The sequence below is a fragment of the Ptiloglossa arizonensis genome, chromosome 3 (genome assembly GCF_051014685.1).
Source record: "Ptiloglossa arizonensis isolate GNS036 chromosome 3, iyPtiAriz1_principal, whole genome shotgun sequence".
In the NCBI taxonomy this organism is placed as follows: domain Eukaryota; kingdom Metazoa; phylum Arthropoda; class Insecta; order Hymenoptera; family Colletidae; genus Ptiloglossa; species Ptiloglossa arizonensis.
In genome coordinates, this window is record NC_135050.1 from 10,506,007 (window position 1) to 10,526,925 (window position 20,919).

The window sequence follows — 20,919 nt, forward strand, 5'->3', positions numbered from 1 at the left end:
AATCGGTGATACTCGCATATCTTGCGCTCATACGTTCAATATCTTCTCGACAAAACGGGCAATCAATTTTTTATCTCGATTATCTCGAAAGTTACAATATACCCAAAAGAAGTTGTTTACATGGAAAATGTTTCCGAATGGATGTTGTTGCATCGTGAAAATATATTAATTATTTTTCAAGCGAAAACGTTGAATCGGTAAACTTTCTTCAATCATGCTCGAGTTCATTTATTTAAACGCAACGTTGTGTTTCTTACCCCGTACGAAGATAATTAAGTTCAAATTGTGTCCAAGAGTTCGAATAGAACGAGAAATGTGTAAGTGTGTAGGGCGCTCCAGATTTTTGTAATCGAACTTTGTCGGTGGATATTCTATGGATATAAATATGAGAAAAGGGTTGTGTAGACGTAGGTCTACACAAAGTTTGATTAAAAAGTTATAACAAAAATATGAAATACGAACCGAACAGTAACGAATTTGTAAATTTATACGTAACTGGAGCTGTTGCCTTTCGATATAGGTTCAAATACAATGTACGATCAGGTCGTGTACAATAATACAAATTGAATAAAATATGCATCATTAAATGAAGTTATAGCGGAAAGCCGTAACAAAACAGCGCGTAATAAAAGTATCCGTAATAGAAGTGTAACATTTTAGATATAGAAGACGAAATTAATGTTGAAATCTTCTTAACGTCTGCGCTTACAAACTATGATGTCCTCCACCGAAAGGAATACTCGTTACACCGACTATATTACCATATCGTCACACGTTGAAGATGATAATTTTGGAATAATGAAACTCGGTAGTATGCCACGAAGTTTTCATATTTCATGAAAATTGACCGATCAGACGAGCTACAAAATTTGTATCACTGGAATCGCTATTCAACGATTGCAGAGCTCTGAAAATATGTTCACGAGTTCAGACGATTGTTCACTCGTGTGAAATTTTATTTCTGGTTTATTTCTGATATATTTCTGGTAATATACGAACGTGGTTTCAATGTTAACGTAACTGAACTCCTAACGTGGAAGTAACCACTAAAATATCGAATCAATATTCATAATTCAAAAATTTGGAATCAATATACATCAGGTCCTAAAATTGTAACAATATATAATCGTAATAAGAGGTGTACATAACGTTATCAATTATCTTTCTTCATGGTGGATTCCAAGACAGTATAGTTTGATCTATGATCAAGATCGTTTTAACAATATAAGAATATGTAGTTGCCAAAAGAAGCAAAATTTTTGTAAAAAGAATACAGTGTGCAAAATTACGAAAAATTCAACCAAAGTAAATATTATTGCTTACTATACTATCCTGAGGATAGCAACAAGAAGAGGGTTACTACTATACATTACTACAATATATTACTACTGCACATTGTCACGATTTACAATCGAGCAGTGTTGCTACATTAAATTTATAAAAACCCGTAGCAACGAACTCAAAATTTCGTAGAAATTAACGAACACGATTTTTTCAGAGTGTATAAACACTAAAGCAACCCGATAGATACGCATCGCTAGTCGACACTACGAATTTCAACATTTGAATTTCTACTCTTTTCGAAGAAATTAATTTGTCCCTTACCCGGTTAACAAAATTTACAACGATAGATTTATCGGAATAACAGAAGCGTCGAAGGAGAGCCACGAAGAAATTCGAGCAATCGCGTTCCCCGGAAATTGCCACGAAGCAAATACCACCGGTTTCTGATACGATATTCAGCCCGGTTCTGGCGCGATTCTTTGAAATTAGAAGGGTGAAAATTATTCTAATTACGGACCGAAGCGAAATTGAACTCGGCGACTGCAGCTACCGAGGGCTGTTATTTTAACACCTACATCGAAATTCTTCCGGTGTTGCGGGATCCGTTGCCACGCTCGCCCCCTCCGCCGCCTCCACCGGTTTCGATATCTATCGAAATCATCGAGTTTCGGGGTAACCTACGGCTCCCGGTGGGGAAACCGACCCGGCTGTAAACTGGGTCTCATTAGAACGGTATCGAGCAATTAACAGAATTTCTCTGCCGCGTATGTACAGATATTAGAGCGGTGGGGCCGATGGTAGCGATATCCACGGGGGCGTTGTATTGCGTACGATCACGGGGGTTGTTGTCACCTCACCGTGGAGAGGCGATAGTGTTTTTATCGTGTCGCGATTTTCCATTTTCCACGCGCGAGAGACGACTACACGCCCGTATAAATACCAGTAAATTCAATTTGAAAACGAGCCGCCCGTGGGGTGGTCGGCGGTGATACGGTGGCCGTGTTCACCGGGACAAGTCCAATGGAGATGTTTATTCAAACTATGGAAACGGTCGTAAATAAGGACTTTCCATCTCTACGGTTTATTACGCCGCGTCGTCGCTGTACACGAAGGATTTCCTCGCGACTGTTCGATGATTTCAATTTCCGATAGACGTGTCCGAACGGCAATACTTTGACTCCCGGCGTCTGTGAATCATCGCCGCGACAGCGCGTTTTAATGATGTAACGTTGCACGGGGGAACAAAGCACGTTCACACGGAGCCGCGCGCACGTGAAATTGTTTGACCGTGCTTCGTCGACGTATTACGTTTATCGTGTTGATGCAACACCGGTGCACGTACATCGATCGCTGAATGTATTCTTCCCAAGTTGCAGCCGATCGTTACGAAAACTCGTTACAATCTGCGTGCTCGATGTTTATTAATAGATTTGCTCGATAAGTTTCGTCGTTCGATAAGAAATCGAGATATCAGAGTCGTTGTTTTATTTTTCGAAAGACGGTATTACCGTTTGACGAACACGTGTGAAGTTTCGTGCAGATCTGTCGACTCGTTTGTACATTTACAGTTGTTCAAAGTTGAAGTGTCATAGTATTTTTTACGACGGAGAAAACGACAAAACTTATCGAACAACGTAGTATATAGAACGTTTTTGACTGTGATTTTGATCCTCGGTAAATTAATATTTGGAATTAAAATTGTAGAATATTGCAAGTGTGATATTTCGAACACACTTTGGCTCGCATATCGGACAAGTATCTACGTACACGTCGGTAAAATAAAATTACGATGGATCGAAGAAACTTTATTTTTATTTCGTTAACGTCTAAATATTAGGTCTTTTACAATATCCTATAATTTCTTTTACGAGTATTAATTTACCTAGAAGGACTAAAACCACGGTCGAAAACATTATATTGAATAAACATCGAGCTTGGCAGAGACTATAACGAGTTGGTTATTTTTTACAAATCGTTTTATCAATTTTTATACAGGCATTAATAGTGGTACAACGGTCGATTGAAAATAATGTCATTGCGTCCATAATTTTCGATCGAATAGGAATTAATATTTTAATAAGCGAAGAAGGAAAATAATTCTCGAAACGAGGTATCTTCTAACTTATATCCATTTTTTCGCGCAAACACTGCCATTCGCAAGACACTTTACCAAGAACGAACAAGTTTCTGAAAGCTGTCACGAAAGAACTCTACACTTTGTCACTTTCAACAGGTCTTGAGAGTCCTTTTCATCTCTTCATTCGAATCAAAAGAGATGCCCTCCAGAAGTTATTCCTTCAGTGTTTGGGCGTTGAGTCTGCAGTCTATTGTCAGTAGTCGGGTTTAACGTTGTCATTTTGCACCAAAATGTGTCAACGTGCTCTTCAACTGGCTTTCCCCAAAATAAATGTGATTAAATTATAATATAAATGCCCGTATTGATTAAATAATAATTAAATTCACCGTACCGAAATTACCCTTTATTCGAGACATTAAACGAAGAAAAATATCGAACCTATGTTACATTCCAGTCACGATACCATTATACAATACAATAAGACTGAATTATTCCGAACAAATTTTAAGGACAATGATCCGGATAATTGTACTTTTATACATAAATGGATATTCGATAATAAATACAAGAGGTAGGCAACAATTGATTAAATCTAAACGCACGTTATTTATGTAATTTGAATATATTAAAAAATAGAATGAAATAGAAGAGTATTAATTGTCATAACGGTATTAAATTAAATTCTGTTAATTATAATATTAATAATATGGTATACTATTATTTATAATGCTGATATAATAATGTTGTTATCTAGCCATGGAAGAAGAGATATAATTGAGTAATTGGTATAAACACGTGAAATTATTTACCGAGTATAGATTATTACCGCATAATTACATGCTTTATATAGTGACATTAATAACGCTGATATTATCGGCATTGCACTTTAATAACGGAGTCGATGCAAATAGGATGTCACCAAATTTAGTCAATTAAGCTAGATATTGAATAGTATTTGAAACAATCCATATTTGTGCGAGTGGAAACACAATCGCGAGAGGTGAAAATTTATAGTTTTGGCAAACATGAAATTTTTCGTAACGACAGTATTCGAATATGCTTCCCTTTTAATCGAATTATTCGATAAATATTAAATTTATGGACATAACATTCGCAAACGTTAATTTAAAGGAAAACATAATTAAAATGCTAAATGACCGGTCATGTGAACAATTTTCAAAATCAAAGATTATTACCCGGACACAATGAATCGTATTGTATTTGAATAATAACAAAGCGTTATTATTAATATTTGTCCGGCCCTGCTAATTCTCGGCCAATAAATGGCTGAACGTCAAAAATTATTATTAATGGGTGTAGGATTTAGCTACATTCAACCATTTATGAAATATTAATAATTAGAACACTCGATTGTCGTTAATGTTGAGCACGATCCATTATACCGGAACACCGGTTGTTATTTTTTAAAATTGCAATCGTTTTGTCATCATTCTTCATGTATAAGAGAATTTATATTCCTCGAGAGAATACAATAGGTCACGAATAACGTGACACGTGATGGCCCTTGCAACACCATTATACTCGTCGTTCTCGGTGTACCCTAAAATATTATAGTGGGTCGTAAGAAAGGATTAACTTATGAAACCTCACAGCGATTTATTTTTACAGAGGAAACTCTTCAGCCAATCTGTTCGCTAAAAATTGGTAACAGAGTCGAGAATATCGTAAACATTTTTTTAAATCGTTGGTTCTCACATACGAAACAAATATTTCGAAGGAAGATTCCATTAATTTATCGTACTCTTCCCAATTTCTAACAAAAGTTGTACAAACGGTATAATTACACAGAATAATGGAACTGACAAGTATCGTAAAATATTGGGTTGTTCGGAAAGTCATTTCGGTTTGTTTCGGTGAAAACGAAACACGATTTTTGTAAAGTGTACAAACATTTTACTAAATTACATATTCTCCATTTTGGAAAACGAAATTACTTTCCGAACAACCCAACACATCCATCACCGTGCTCAAGGTGTTTAACCTATGAGCTTTCCCTCGCCAACGAAATCAACGTTTCCATAAAACATCTCTAACGACACTTAACGCGACCTACTCTGTAGCAGTGCACATTTACGATGAATAAATTGTGCATTCGGTGTATCAACGTCCATTCCGGTACTTAAACCGGCCTTTGAATGCGAAATTCAAGAGATAGCTAAATCACCGATATCGCGGGCAAATTGAAAAAGTGAGAGCACTAGAAAAATTCATATCTGACGTACAAAACACCCGGTCTGATAAATCAGTTTGAATAGGCAATAACCGATAAAACTGGATATAACCGAGTAAACTCGAAAATAACTCGCTACGAACCACTTCTCACGGCTGAATCAGCCACCGTGAAAACAATAGGGTTACGTACCATGTAACAACACTGCACACCGTGCATGTGTATCGAGGAATAGCGTTAATAAACAGGGGGCGAGCGCATATGCGTGCATAGCTACGTATGGCTGCGTTTACGTTACAAGCGTGAAAGCGCAAGCTGCCTTAGCTCGATCATTAAGATGAATTGCCTGGTTGATTAATCGCTCACCGATTGCCGCTGGCGTGCTCCGGCGTCGCGATCTTACACGATCACCCTTTCTGTTCCCTTTATCGACGCAATTTGTCAATTGATAATTATTGCTCGCTTGTTCGATCGCGTTAGATGCCTCGACCCAATCACGATCGAGGTTTCAGAACCAACGGGAAGAAATTTTCGAGATTTAACCCTGGACGATAGCCAAGTGTCTCCGAACCATGAGGATTCGATGTGTGCAGATGTAATTCTTGAAATTCCCCTACGGTAACAAACAATCTCGTTGGATGCTCGCTAAAGTACGAAAATGATCTGATTTTACGGTGAAAGAAGTTTCGTAAATCGTCCAACCAGACGAGATTTTAGAATAGGAGGACAGAGAGCTAGGTTATGGACATTTTGGGAAATCGGTCGGACGGTGCGGAATCTCGTGCCTTTTTCGTTAAAAATGACTGAGAATCTTGGAATCGATCTTCGAGGAATTCGTTAACACTGTTGTGTATTTACAAGGTGCCTCGCACTCGTGTATTTATAAGGTATCTGCAGAAAAGATTACAGTTCACCGGAGACGGAACTTTTCATTCGAATTTGTTAAGTAACTACTCTCGGACGCGAAGAGCGTTTTTAATCGACTTCGATTAACGGCAATAAGAGCAATGAACACGACGAGAAGATACGAAATCGATGTACTGTGAGCGGTTCGCGAGAAGTCACTTAGAAAGAACGTCGGTCTGACTGATTACAGATCCATCTTCTTCGATACAATCGTAAAGATAAGTGACACAGCTGCAAAACTGGGCGATACCATCTTAAAAATAAGTTTTAGGCAATTGTAAAAATAAGCTGCACGATCGTAAAGATAAGCCATACAATTGTAAAAATAGATCGTACAATGGTAAAGGAAGGTCATACAGTTGTAAAGATTGGCCAAAAGAAAAGGGTCTTACCCAGGAAGGGTATATGACCCTCTCTATGTTTTTCCAGATGATTTCTTGCGATCCGTGCACAGTACATTGTTCTTTCTTCGGCTCCCACTGTCTTCAATCGAGACCTTCTTGATTTCCTTTCGCTCGATTTGACGCAACACTTGAGAGAGTAGCGCGTAACGAGTAAATCGATGATGCAGCATACCCCGTGAAATTACGACGCTCCGGGTGAACTGTGTCAAATCGATTCAATTTCGTACACGACGGTACGCGTTTAAAAATTGTTTGCTCCGTACTTACGCGAAAAATTCGAGCGTTCACGGACTCTATTCTCGGCGCTCTTTTCCGATCTCGTAGCGATCGCCTCGGTCCACTCGCGCAATTATATTTCTAATTTCCTCGGGAGCGTGAAATCGACTGCTTAACCCAACCTCTACACCCCCCCCCCCCAGCATCCAATACATTTTCCCGCGAGGAAAGGAATATATCACGCGCAAGGAACGCAATTACCGAACCGAGCTGAACAGATCTCTCGTTTCCCGGGGTAAAAGTTGGGATTACCGTGACATCAATATTTCGTTAATTATCCCACATTTGAATGCCGCGCCGCGGCATCGGGCTTCGTCGCGTCCCTTTGTCGACACTCGAGAGCTACGGGGCCCGACAAATAATTATTACGAAATTAATTGAATCAATTATGCATTCGTTAAACGGAATATCGATTTTCGTCGAACTTTCATTCGCCGCGCAGACAGATGCGAACCGTGGCGGTGAAGAGTAGGAGGAGGATTCGGTGGGAAACGGATTTTCCGCAGAAGTTTCGCGGCATTCAGAGGCGGGATTTAACGCCCCCCCTCTCGACTCCCCCTTCGTCCCTTCCACGTATCCATGCTCGATCTAAAATTTGCAAATTCATCCGTCGAGTTCCCGAGAACGAAGACAGCCAACGAATGAACTTTATTCGATGACGGCTAACTCCTACGGGGTTGGCGGAATAAGGGAGAGGGTACCGGGTGGGGTCTTGATCAATAATTCATTCGCATCATCGCAGTCACGTCGACACGTTCGAGCGAACGATCGCGTTGCGAATCGATGGACGAAGTGGGCGAATCTCGCGCGGATATCGCGCGGGATAATTTCGCGAACCCGAGAGATTCAATCTCGTTCGTGGAAGTTCGCGGTCCCGCCCGCGAACTTTCGAAACCTCTGTCGCGGCTTATCGTTCGCGGTTCGTCTACGGAGGAACCCAACCATCCACCGTACGTACTCCCTCTCTGTTCTGTATCTCCTGTTGCTGCGCCCCTTCGGGGAGTTTCCAAGAGATATTATCTTTCGCGGCGAAGAACCCGACTTCGTACGAGAAATTGTTTTACACGTTTCCTTCTCGTTCGGAGAGAGTGAGAAAGCTGGAAAGTCAAAATGCGAGAGAGCAAGAGGGAGAGAGACAAAGAGATAGAGAGAACGAGACAGAGATAGAGAGATAGAGGTAGATAGATGGAGAGAAAGAGATAGAGCGATAGAGGTAGAGAGATAGAGGTAGATAGATGGAGAGAAAGAGATAGAGCGATAGAGGTAGAGAGATAGAGAAATAGAGTGACAGAGGGATAGAGGGATAGAGGGATAGAGGGATAGAGGGATAGAGGGATAGAGGGATAGAGGGATAGAGGGATAGAGGGATAGAGGGATAAAGAGATAGAGAGATAGAGAGATAGAGAGATAGAGAGATAGAGAGATAGAGAGATAGAGAGATAGAGAGACAGAGAGATAGAGATATAGAGAGATACAGAAAAAGAGGGAGTGTGAGAAATTTATAAACCTGGAGAGCAAAAGAGAATAGAGAGGGAGAGAGCGAAAAAACGAAAGACCAAGAGGGAGGAGAAGAGATAGCAAAAGACATCGACGAAAGGGAGCTTAATGGAAAGCTTAGATACGTTATATGATTCTAAATGAGATTGCTGGGCGAACCTGGGACGGAGAAAAACCGGCGCTCGTGCTTTATTGCCGTGATACTTTATAACGGGAAACGTTGACGCGCCGAAGACATAATCTTGAGTAAGTTCCGTTTCGAATCACGAACGCTCCGCGTTGGCTTCTTTCGTTTGACTCTATATTTTTAACAAAATCGGATAAACGAAACTTTCTTTCGCAATGATTCTTTAAAGCGTTCACAATGATCGAACTCTAATACTCGTAAAGTTTTAAACAGCGTTACTGTTGCTGGTAATGTTATAAAATAACAAGTACACCGAGACACTATTGAATACTTCTACTTTTCGTGCTACAGTTTCGACAAATGTCGAGGACATCGTTGAATATAGAAGACCTATGCATTTTGTACGGAAAAATAAATTTCCATAGTTTAGTAGTCGGTTATTATTCGAGTTAAAGCTGGAAACTACGTATAGTTGTTTAAATAGATCGATATCTTTGATCGTTTTGTTCGTAACAATGTTAGATCAACGTCTTCGAAAAATGAAAATACTTTTAGAGATATTTCATGATAAGCCTAAGAAATACATGTGTACGTACATTGTTCCATTAATTCGTAAAGATTCTACAGAACAGTTTTCATCGGAGAATCATCATCGGAATTATTATTTGTACTTTGGCAATTTTCCTTAAAATATTAATATACTTCGCTTGTTCTTTTAATTATTTTGCAACAACAACAGAAATTGAATACACTTTATCTTCGAGATAACTGCATAGGAAAAAGTGGAGAGAATTTAAAACAGGCAGACGCGGTCGTCAAGGTGAAGTGGATACTAAATCATTGTTCGTAAGTTTATCAAATAATCCGTTACGATATGCACGACACGTGACTGTGCACCATATTGCCGATAAAAACCTGTAACAGATAAAATGCTTTGCTTCTTCGAGCGTTTACTATCGATGTTTGTAATAAAATTTAATCTTTCGAACGAACGCATGATTCATTACGAACTTTGAAATACGATACACTTCCGATTATCACGTCACCGCATTAACCGGTTACATTTTTATTTTCAACAGGAAAACAATTGACCGGTGGAAAACATCGATACTTTCCGCGATGTTTCACTTTCGCTCGAACGAATGTACTTTCAGCCGTATTTATCAATACTTAAATACATTATCGTTCAAATTTTTGGATCAACCGGCCAATCGTTTATCCGGTCGGAGATTCAATCCCGTAAAGACCAATGAGAAGAAATCCAACTTCTAATTTTGTACGAATAAAGTTTCTAAATTATATTATAGTTGTCCATCTTTCGTAAAAACGAGAATACACTCTGCTCACAATTTCACGTGTAACCCTTTGCACGATACATTTTCGAATCGACTTAGTTTCACAACAATAACGCACACGTACAGTGTTTAATTTTTCTTGATTCTTAATAAATTGTTCACGCGCAACGTATTAGACGAATGCTCGATTTTCCAATTTCCCCGAACGGATATTATCCCACAACGGAGAACGATTTCTTTTACAATTTTCTCTCTCTGTTTCCAATATTATTTTCGTTCGGGATAATCAGAATCGGGATAAAATTGAAGAAAACTCGCGCCCCGTACGGTTAATTTTGCTTCCCAGTGCAAGAACTACGAATTGAAGTTTCATTTTATCTCGAAAACTTCGCTCGAACTTTAATTAAGATTCTCATTGGGATCTCCTCTCGAGCGACGGAGCACTCTTTACATTTTTAACGGTGTTGCTGTTTCCGATACGATCACGGGATACCCTGGAGTAATTTTTCCATTTCATCCGGCGAGTTCGTCGAATTTATTCCCCGATACGCGGGAACGCGAGACAGAAGGAAAAAGAAGAAGAAAAAAAAAGAAGAAAAACAAAAAAAATTACCCGAATCCGAATATCCAGGTCCGAAAAATCTGACGGGAGATAGAGAACTCGGGCGAAGACGATGTTATCCAGAGTTGAAACGAGGGGGAGGAAGCTCATTTCCGGAAGTCGAAGTGTGTTCGTCGAAAGCCCTTTCTCTGTTTCGCGCTCCGCCCTCATCCTTTACCGCCCGCCTTGCAAATCTCCGAAATATGTATTATCTCGGATCCGAAAGTGTGCCCCGTGCAACGAAATTGTTTCCTCACCCGCGTGAAAATGCACGCGTAGGGGCGCGGGAAATCTTCCTATTTCACGAAGCGAACACGCGCGTTCGTTTTCGTACGCGGCTCGTAACTCCCGCGAATTTCCACCCAAACGAAATTTCTACCTTGTTTTATTTTAATTTGCATGCGAACGCACAGCACGGCCCGGTGTTTATATGTAAATTACGTTTTATCTTATCGCCATCGCGTCGCGGAGTGGCATTTTTAAACTGCCACCGGGCTCGCATTCCTTTATAAACCCCCATGGGGGGGAAAATACGGTCCCGAGTGAAGGATCGATGCTCGGTATCGTTCCTCGGCGATATTTTTCCCGTGTGAATTGCACCCGTTTTCCTGCAGAGGGATGCAGATTCTCCGATTGCGAGAAAACAATAAAATAAGGTGAATGTCCTCGGTGTTCAGCAGCCAAGAGTATACAAGAACGAGTGTTCGTTGGGTGGAAGTAAGAACGGTCTCGTGTACACGATCTCCCCATACGAATCGACACACTCGAGTATCTTCGAAACCGTCGTCGATGTTAAAAAAATTTTTCGAATAAGGGTTCCGTTGAAAGATAACCTTGAGAAACAATTCGTTGGAAAGTATCGATGACGGAATCTCGTCAACGGACGATCTTACGAAAAAATTAATCGAAAAGTATCGATAACTTTTCGTAAATAAATTTCCATTGTACATGTGCGTCCACGTTCGGTGTTTTGTTTCTTTTCTCGCTCACGATGATACTTTGCGCATCTTTTGTTAAATATTAATCATTCTGCGATATTATTCGTCAATTGCATTCTCTCGATTAGTTTCTAAGTAAATTATTTTACTCGTAAAATTCTGTTATTAAATACGATGACTGAATACACGTTTTCGTTAACTTATCTTTTCTGTAACTGATCAACGTTAGAATGTTATACGTTTTAAAATCGCTACTGATCTTTGTACCAACGGTACACGAACATTTCCTACTCGAATATCATTCGAAGGTTGTGTACATAAGAATGTATAGTAAACTCGGATACAATCGTTCGTTAAAATATAATTCTTGATAATAAGGCTTCCGGTAATTTAATTTAAAATTTTCACCGACGACCGCTCGAGATAATTCGGGTAAATGTAATTTCGTTTCTTCGTATCTTGTTAATTCCGGCTTGAAAATAACCGAAGTGAGAAATACTCTTTGTGGCGCGCACTGTTAATTACAACAATTTCACAGTTTCTTTTTAGCGCTGTAATGCTACGCATCGTAACATTAGTCGTGTAAAAGTAAACGAGACAACTTAAAGTATCGTTTCAAACTTTCCTGGTTTCACAATTATTCTTGCAATTTACCGAATTCGAATTTAAATTAAATCGAAGACTATTAAATGCAGACCGATCTTGAAGAGTCCTGTTGCGTTCAAAATTAATTTCTTGGTGAAATTAAGACGATTCGTTCGAAATTATTTACAGAAGTGTAAAAGTATCGATGTCGACCAAACCCAAACTAAGATGTAACATTTGGTTCGACTTTCTCAACGAGTCATCATTTTTCAATCCCTCGAGGACGTTGAGTGCTCATCCCCGACAAATTCACTCTCTAAGTTTAGCACTCGACAAGTTTCTAGCTAACTAATAGAAAAATCGAACTTTACTTTGTAAAGTTCGGTTATTTCGCACAACCGGTAATTTCACACCAAATCGATCCCTTCTGTAATTAATCTCAGTCGTTCGAATTAAAATGTGTCGCAACCTGTACAAAAATAGGTATAGCTTGAGTCATTAGTTTACTGTTTTTGAAGTTGTTTAAAAAATACAAACCCTCCACATTACCAAAAACAATTCTCGTATCGCTGCAAGGTATTTCAATTTGGACAAAATCCCTGTGATCGAGTACAAGAGTGATTGATTTTCTATGGAATGATCCACGTGTGTACAGAGATACCAGCTTTAATCGAGATTAATAATTCATACAAAATTAGGAAACTCGATCGATTGTTTCGTTCGTAGGTAGAGTACGTGGAAAACTACGAATATTAAATCGTCCAAGTTTATCGACGTTTCGCGAGCGATTCTGTCGCGATGAAACTGCATTTCCGAGAGCGAATTGCTGTGTTCGTTTCTCTTACGAGTTTGTTAACGATAAACCGAACTTAAAATGCGTAGATGCGTTTGAGACCCTCGGTTGAAATTAACTCGAGACATTTTTCCGCTACTTCGGTGAACGTAACTCGAATTTACGGTAATTGAAGGAAACGGGACGCGGAAATTGCTTACGCAGAAAGAAACGAACGTAGCGTTTCCGGAAGGTTCAAATTACAAAAACGAGGAACGAAACTAGCCCCTCCTGGACAAATTAAGTTCCTCGGGAACGCGGATCAAAAACAATCTTCAGCGTTGGTATCCGCTATACCGTGTAACTTCTGTTCCTCGACTTTTCTCGGGCTAGAGAACGGGTTCGTTAAAAAATTTCTCTGGTTATCGCTGGCTTGGGAACGGTTAAAAATAAATTAGCCGGCGATTGTGGAGAAACATCTTTCGAGACAGTTACAACTGACCGCCTGAAATAAAATCAGAACACTGTGTCGTTTGCTCGTTGCTAGTATCGCGCGAAACTTTTTAAATGAAGCATATATGCACGAAGTGTTGATCAATAGTACGCAAATAGATAGAAAAACAGATTACAGTGTAATAATAACTGAGAAAATGTCGTAACAAAAGCCTTTGAAAGTTTCTTCCTAATTGTTTCGTTGGTACTAGTCATGGCTTTGAGCAACAAGGGTTACAATTTGTGAGAAGATGGTAAATTCACAAAGTGCGAAGATTAATTTCTTTGGTAAGAATTACTCATATTTCATTTCGAATTTATTATACTTAACCAACAATCGTAATTCAGACACGTCCTCTAAGGAATATGTCATCCGATTGCATTTATCTACGTTTTGTATATAAATGTGAATCGTCTGCAAAAATTATATACGTTCTTTGCAACGTATTCGGCAAAAAAGTTAAATAATATCTCTTGAATATTGCTGTACTCGTACTCGTATTATAGTTTAGCTTGAAATCTTGTCGGTGGCGCAGTCGAGTTTTCATCGTTCGTTTGCGATCGTCAAGGGGTTAAAGACTCGGGTAGATGCAATGCAATATACACCCTTAGAAAGTATTGCAAAATGTCATTCTATGAGTTCTATATACAGTATTCCGTTTGAAGTCAATGGAAATCACACTCGAACGAAGTACAAAGTTCTCGAGCATAACACACGCAACTAAAATTGCTTCCAATTCTGGTAATCCCATCAGTGCTAACATATTTATCAAAAGATTTTAAAATCGCAGAATCTGTTCGTATAAATGTGAAAGTTGGTGAATGATAAATCGTCGCACAAGCGAAGCGAGGATATTTCGAAGGCTCGAAATAAAACGAATCGTTTGTCGAACTTCGTTGACATACATTAATCCTCCTTATTACTCCTGGATCTTTTCAGATTCAGAGGACTTTTGTGCTCTTTATTTATACCGTTAGTACAACTTCCCTTAGAAATTGAGAAAAGTACGATAAAATAATAGAATTTTTAATTTGAAACGTTTGTACGAGCAAGATCAAATTACGGGTCCATTTGGACCCACGCGTGGTCTCTCCTGTGCTCCTGTAAACCTCTGGTATTGCGAGGGTTAAGAATAAAGTATCGTATACGCGCCAGATATTAGTTACCGATATCTTGCCAGACATCTCGATTGATTTTCAAATTCTTTTTTCTGGAAAACTGAACTTCGTACGATAAAAAGTTATTCCATCGTTTCGATTTGCTTCAAGCCATATCTTGTCATATCTACCTCGCTGTGCTTGTATCATAATTTACGACCTAGGTCAAATTTGGTCGTTAACGAACGGTCAAAGTAACGCGAAATAAAATCACGTGAAAAGAAATATAGATATACCTGGAATATATACGAGGAAAATAATATAATATTTGAATACACAGAATTGACGCTGATTGACCCAATTCCACGCGAGCAAACGCTAACATTCTGTTTAAGATTGGACCATAACTTCTGATTCTCTGCATTTGAGCGCAACTGTCGTGTATCGAGTTTGGATAACAACTATCGGTTTCTTGACTTAATTGCACACGACTGTGCTGCGAATACGAGTTCTTAATAGAACTTCGCGATCTGCGGATGAGAACTGTGGCAATTGAAAGCTATGGCTTCATTTCCAGGCAATTGATGGCCGATGGGCATTGTTTCCGTTGGATAAAAATCTCTATTAACGAAAAATAGATGATTATCCTGATTTTGTTATTCCTGAATGAACCTTTCTGTCGACGAGTGAAAATTATTGTCTTTAATCAAGACATACTTACATTCTGAAATCGATACCTTTGTTAATTTGTATCAGACTGTCCCGAAATACTTTGAAATAATTTGAGATTTATCGAAACAAAGATTAGAACGAGTTTTATAATTGTTGAATTACATTTGCAACTCGTTATGAATAAAATCGGTCCGAAGTTTACAGTTATTATCTTAGTTTCTACAGCTACAGTAATATAATTATAATATTCATTATTGTTCAATATTACTATTATTTACGTTATCGCGATGATAATTTGAAAAGAAAAATAATTAGGTGTTTTGACAATTATAATTAACATGTATCTTGTTCTTATCATCGGTTCATTATTCAATAGCAATATTATACCAAAAATATTAGTTACATAAATAATGAATTTTGAAAATTGAACACCACATTTCCATTTATCCTATATGGCATCGTTCGTTCGCGTAATAATAATTATTTAAAATAACAATCTCTCCCGTCGTTTCATCATCGAGTTAACGTTGTTTTTCATATATAACGATACCAGCTTTCTTCGGAATGATTACTCGGTTCGCGCAAAATTCGAGTATTGTTCAGAATTGTTCAACGTTCAGAGTTCGATGGATCGTTCCGTGTGCTTCTAAAAAGCAAAAATGAAGCAACTTTGAAACTCCGCGATCCGATCGAAAGTTTGTAAACAGTTCTTCTAACGCGATAAATCTACATCGCACCGAGCGAATTTCCATGTCCATTGCCTTGCCGATTTCAATCCTGGGCCTCCAAATACCCGCTAATCGACCTGGCACCCACAGGACACGTCTGTTCGTTATGCTAAATGATAATTGAAGGTCCAGATGCCAGGATCAAAGGATCGTGAGCGGTGCTTTGATGAAGGATCGTGTATCGACGCACTCGAACCGATTAGCATCCGGCCGTCCTAACGTCGGCCCACTTAACGTAATTGCTAATCCTCCGAGAACATAGATCTCCACGTGCCAGTATAATCCGTTAACCCATCTGTGGAAACGGAGACTTTTGCCGTGCCGGCGCTAAGAACATCTGCTTAATTAAAATACAATTCCGAGCGGGAAAAGTATCCCAACGACGCCAGCGGAATTCATTTTCAACCGCATTTCCCTGAATCGTCCGCGATGAAAAACTTGTCGACCGACAACGTTTTTGATTCCTCTTTTACCGAAACGTTTTTTCCTCACTTTTCACCCCACCCTTTGGAAGACAGAGACCACTTTTAATTAGCGACATTAGTGGAAGTTGGTCGTGGAAAAATTCACGAGGATACGTTTGGATTTTAACGAATAAGTACTCCAGACAAATTTCGAGCGGGAACAGTTTCCGCGATGGTGGATTTCTATTTCGTAAATTGCGACGATAACGTTGCAACGTCGATAACGAAAACGAAACGATCGATTTTTATTCGAAATAACTCACCATTGGTAAAAATATCGATTCGTCTACCGTTCGCTGTATTTTTCCCGTATATTTAATAAATGCTGGTGAAATTTTTAAATTACCGGCACTAATTCGTAAAAATCGGTCAGGGTTTCGTGTTTCGGCGTTTTCGAAATACGAACGAAGCTAGAAAAATTGTGTTCCATTAAAATTATAATTTCGCTCGTTAATACGAACAATTCTGGAGTAAAATTGCTGGTACAATTATCGTAATTTAATGTGAAATACAATAGAGTGTAAAATTTTCTCTTTTTACCATTACGCGTAATTACTTAAATATTCAGAATATGTATCTTTCGATATTACATTCGCAGACTAAAAAGTTCCAAATCCGATTCGACCGAAACGCGGATCTAACATTTCCGTATACAGAGTTTCGTTTATAGGTACTAACTGAACCGAAGGGAATACATAATTTCATTTTCACGAAGATCAGAGCATACTATTTTACACTTTTCTCAGTTCCCCTTTTTTCAGGGATGTAAGACACGAAGTTTCGAATGGCACATAAGGTACGCGGCGCACGAGTTCGTTTTATCTTTCCACCTACTTGCTTTTCTTTTCAATTCTTTTCCAAGCAAAGAACCTTTACAGTTTTTTTTTTTGAACCTGAAGCAAAACTTCCAGTCGTTTGACCTTTTCGACTATAGGCTATTGGTGACCGAGTTTGGGAACATTGACGTACAACGTAACTATGGGAGAATGTAACGTACGAAAAAACGAAGAAAATATTACTAAATAGAAACTAGGACGGTGGAGATTTACTTAAACGAAACGTTGGAAAGTTTCTCCTGAACTCTGCAATTTGAGAACAGATTTTTCTTTGTTTCTGCGCATTGTACTCGACAGTGGAGCAAAAATTTGTAAAGGAACCGTTTGTCGCAAACGAACCAGTTCCTCGCAAAAACTTGTTAAAGTCTTGACCAATTAGATTATGTGCAGTAGCTTCCACGGGCGAAGCATTTCCCCCAATTTGTTTCTCGTTACTATGTACACCATTGCCCTGAATGAATGCAGGTCCTTACGCGGCTTTGTTCCCCCTCCATGCGACGTGCCGAGCGTGAATGGGACTCGAACGCGCACAACACAGTATCGACGATTGCACAGCAACGATTTGCTTCTATGAGCCATTCTATGCGATCCAATTGGTCAAATCTTTGGCAACGTGTTACGAAAAAAAAAAGACAGAAAACTCGCGATACACTGTGCTTTTTAAAATTTCTATTCTTTCGTCGAGTGGAAAACGCAGATCTGGAAATAAAATTCGAATTTGAAAGAGTCGCAGTTTGTGTTTAAATGTATAGGGTGGTCGGAAATACATGTCCATACTTGAGAAAGGGAATCTACATACTAAAATAAGTAAAAGATGCCCTGAAACTTTTATTTTCGTATATTTTGGTTTTCGAGTTACGAATACTTGAAGAAAATATTCGGTGTCAAAATGAAAATCGCTTTCTTGTATGTATAATAGTGTTACAGAAGAATCTAAGGGAAGATCGATTAAAATGTTCGACCCGTTACGATTTTTAGTTTCTTTCAGATGTCAAATTCTCAACTTTGCACAGTACATTGCTGGCTTCCGTTGAACGCACGATAGATTTTAAACGACCTCGAAAGAAAAATGTCGAAAAACAAAGGAGACACATTGAATATTTTCTTCGATCGTCCAAAACTCGTGAGTGCTGTTCAAGAAAATTGAAAAATATCTCGATGCACCTTTTCTTCTAACTACACCTAAACTCGGTATACGAGTATATTATCGCTGAAATTTTCTCGCGCGATTCGTCCCACCGGACGTAATATTTCTCCACGATAGTGCGACATACCGTCGACACTCGCAAATCACCGGTTTTCGCTGTGCTTCCGTATAAAATTGGATTTGTTGCCGTCGCGAACACAATTACACCGGCTAATTGATTCGGTCCCCCCACCGCGATGAATTTGTCCCACACAGCCGTAGAGAGCTAGGTGAGGTTCGGGGACGTACGATAAAGTCAAACCCCGGAGACAAACGGTCCACGGCAAGGATCCAATCGAGTGATTTACGAAACACGCGCGGCAAAGTCTCGTCGCCGACTGATTTACCGCGGTGTCGATAATCCGAACTTTTCTGCTCGCAGGTAAATCGACGGGACTGGTCACGACCACCAGAGTGACACACGCGACACCAGCGGCCCTTTACGCTCATGCAGCCAGTCGTTACTGGGAGGACGATGGCAAGGTGCCACCTGCTGCGCGAACCTCTTGCAAGGACATCGCGCGTCAACTTCTGGAGGACCTGCCCGGTCGTAACATCAATGTACGGGAGTACAATGTTCCCGCGATAAATGTGAAACCATGGTCCACGATAAATGTGAAACCGAGAGGTCCACGATAATTGTGAAAACCGAAAGGTCCACGATAAATGTGAAAACTGTGGTCCACGATAAATGTGAAACCATGGTCTACGATAAATGTGAAAGATTTATCCCACTACTAAGGGGCGTCTCCCTTGGAACCGGTCAAGAGATCAATGTGACACTTCATGTGACACTTAATGGGAATTTTGGTCCCAAGGCTTTCACATTTATCGCAGAAATACTGTACATCCTCAGTTAAGAGATCTGTTTATATTCAATCCAGCGAGACTGAGAATGCATATGATCGATGCACGTGCAAGATAAGACCAAGCTCAGTTTGTCTTTTTCTATCACACGAATTCCACACGAACGTCTTTTCTTCTTTACTGACTCGTCTCGTTGGATCGAGTATAGTTTGGAGTATCGTTGGTTACATTTTCAATCGATCGTCCAATCCACTTAAAATATCGGATTGTAATTAACTTCCATCGCAATCGAGAAGTTGGATTTCGATCACAATTAATTACAATTACAAACTTCAATCGAGAAGTCGGATATCAATCGTGATTTAATTTGTTCGCGATTGAAAAATTAATCGTCAATTTCAATTCGAGACAATTAATTCTTTCTTAGAAACGGGATTCCTTCGGTTACCGAACACGTCGATTCTTGTTTAATCTTTTGTAAAATGATAGAATTGCTCGATACAAAATGTTCGATCTATTGTATAATTTGACTACACATTGAACGCTGAATCGAGTGACGATACAAGGAATTTTTCACCTGTTTAAACTAACAATTCGACACACATTTTTAAATGTGCAATCGAGTAAATAGCTTTTAATCCTTTTGAGTTTGCCGACCTAATACAAACTTCAGGTTTGAATATGGAAATAGATAAACATTTGCGAGTTCAACGTTTACGAAGTTGCCCAACATTTGCGGTACCGAGTATCTGGATTCACTGCACGCTAATTAAAAATTATTCGACCAAATCGATAGAATAAAACGAATAGAAACATAACAGAGATATCAATGATATCGAATTACTGGTAAATTGATATTTAAAGGTGACTAATTGAAGAAATTAATATTGGCCAGCGGCACTACTTCCAATTATCACAATATTTTTGGATTAATTTCATAGTTTAGAAATTGTTTTCTCCAAATACCACGTATAATAGCGAACAACATCGAACGGAACTATTTATTCTGATTAGTGGTGTTGGAGTGGATCATGGTTTAAGTATTATTAAAACAAAAAGAAATGAAAGACCGGACCAACCTTCTTTGATGGCTATATAAATTACAATTATTTTCATACCGTATGAAATCGGCATTCAATATTTCGCACAGTCTGATGAGAAAATATATTAAAAATTCAGCGACATTACGATTGAAATTACTTAGTCGCGTTTTAATTATCAACGATCTCTAAACCCTCGAGTATTAAAGGGTCAGCTTTGAATATTCCTCGATATGGAAGTTCACTCTATAAATTATTCAAGGGGTCTAGTAGGCGGTAATAGATTTTTATTGAACCGAATATTTTCTTCCAATTGTGCCATTTTGTTCGATGTTATACGAGAAAATTTAATTCCAATAGTTCTTCTTAATCGAAAATAGTAATTACATCGTAACGTTTCTTACGCGAACGATATCGAGAGTATTAACATTTGCGTGAACTAATCCGATACACGTATTTTTTTTTCTTTGCGAACGATACGTTTCTATCGCTTAAAAATATATTTTACACGACACATGAAATACATATTATACCGAGTGAAATACTTCGCTCGGTCAACTACGTAGGACGTCCACTCCAATTATTTTTGTTTTCAGCTGACCGATCAAAAGTTTTGTCACCATGGTTGATACTGTACGAAAGA

General features: G+C 38.9%; 1 protein-coding gene across 1 annotated transcript in view; it reads left to right on the top strand.

Moving 5' to 3' along the window:
* LOC143144910 (alkaline phosphatase) overlaps window positions 1-20,919 on the top strand; it is a 422,761-nt gene that overhangs the window by 303,130 nt on the left and 98,712 nt on the right. The window contains exon 4 of the mRNA XM_076307792.1: window positions 18,812-18,990. Within this exon, the coding sequence (XP_076163907.1) occupies window positions 18,812-18,990 (179 nt within the window). The remainder of the gene's footprint in view (window positions 1-18,811; window positions 18,991-20,919) is intronic.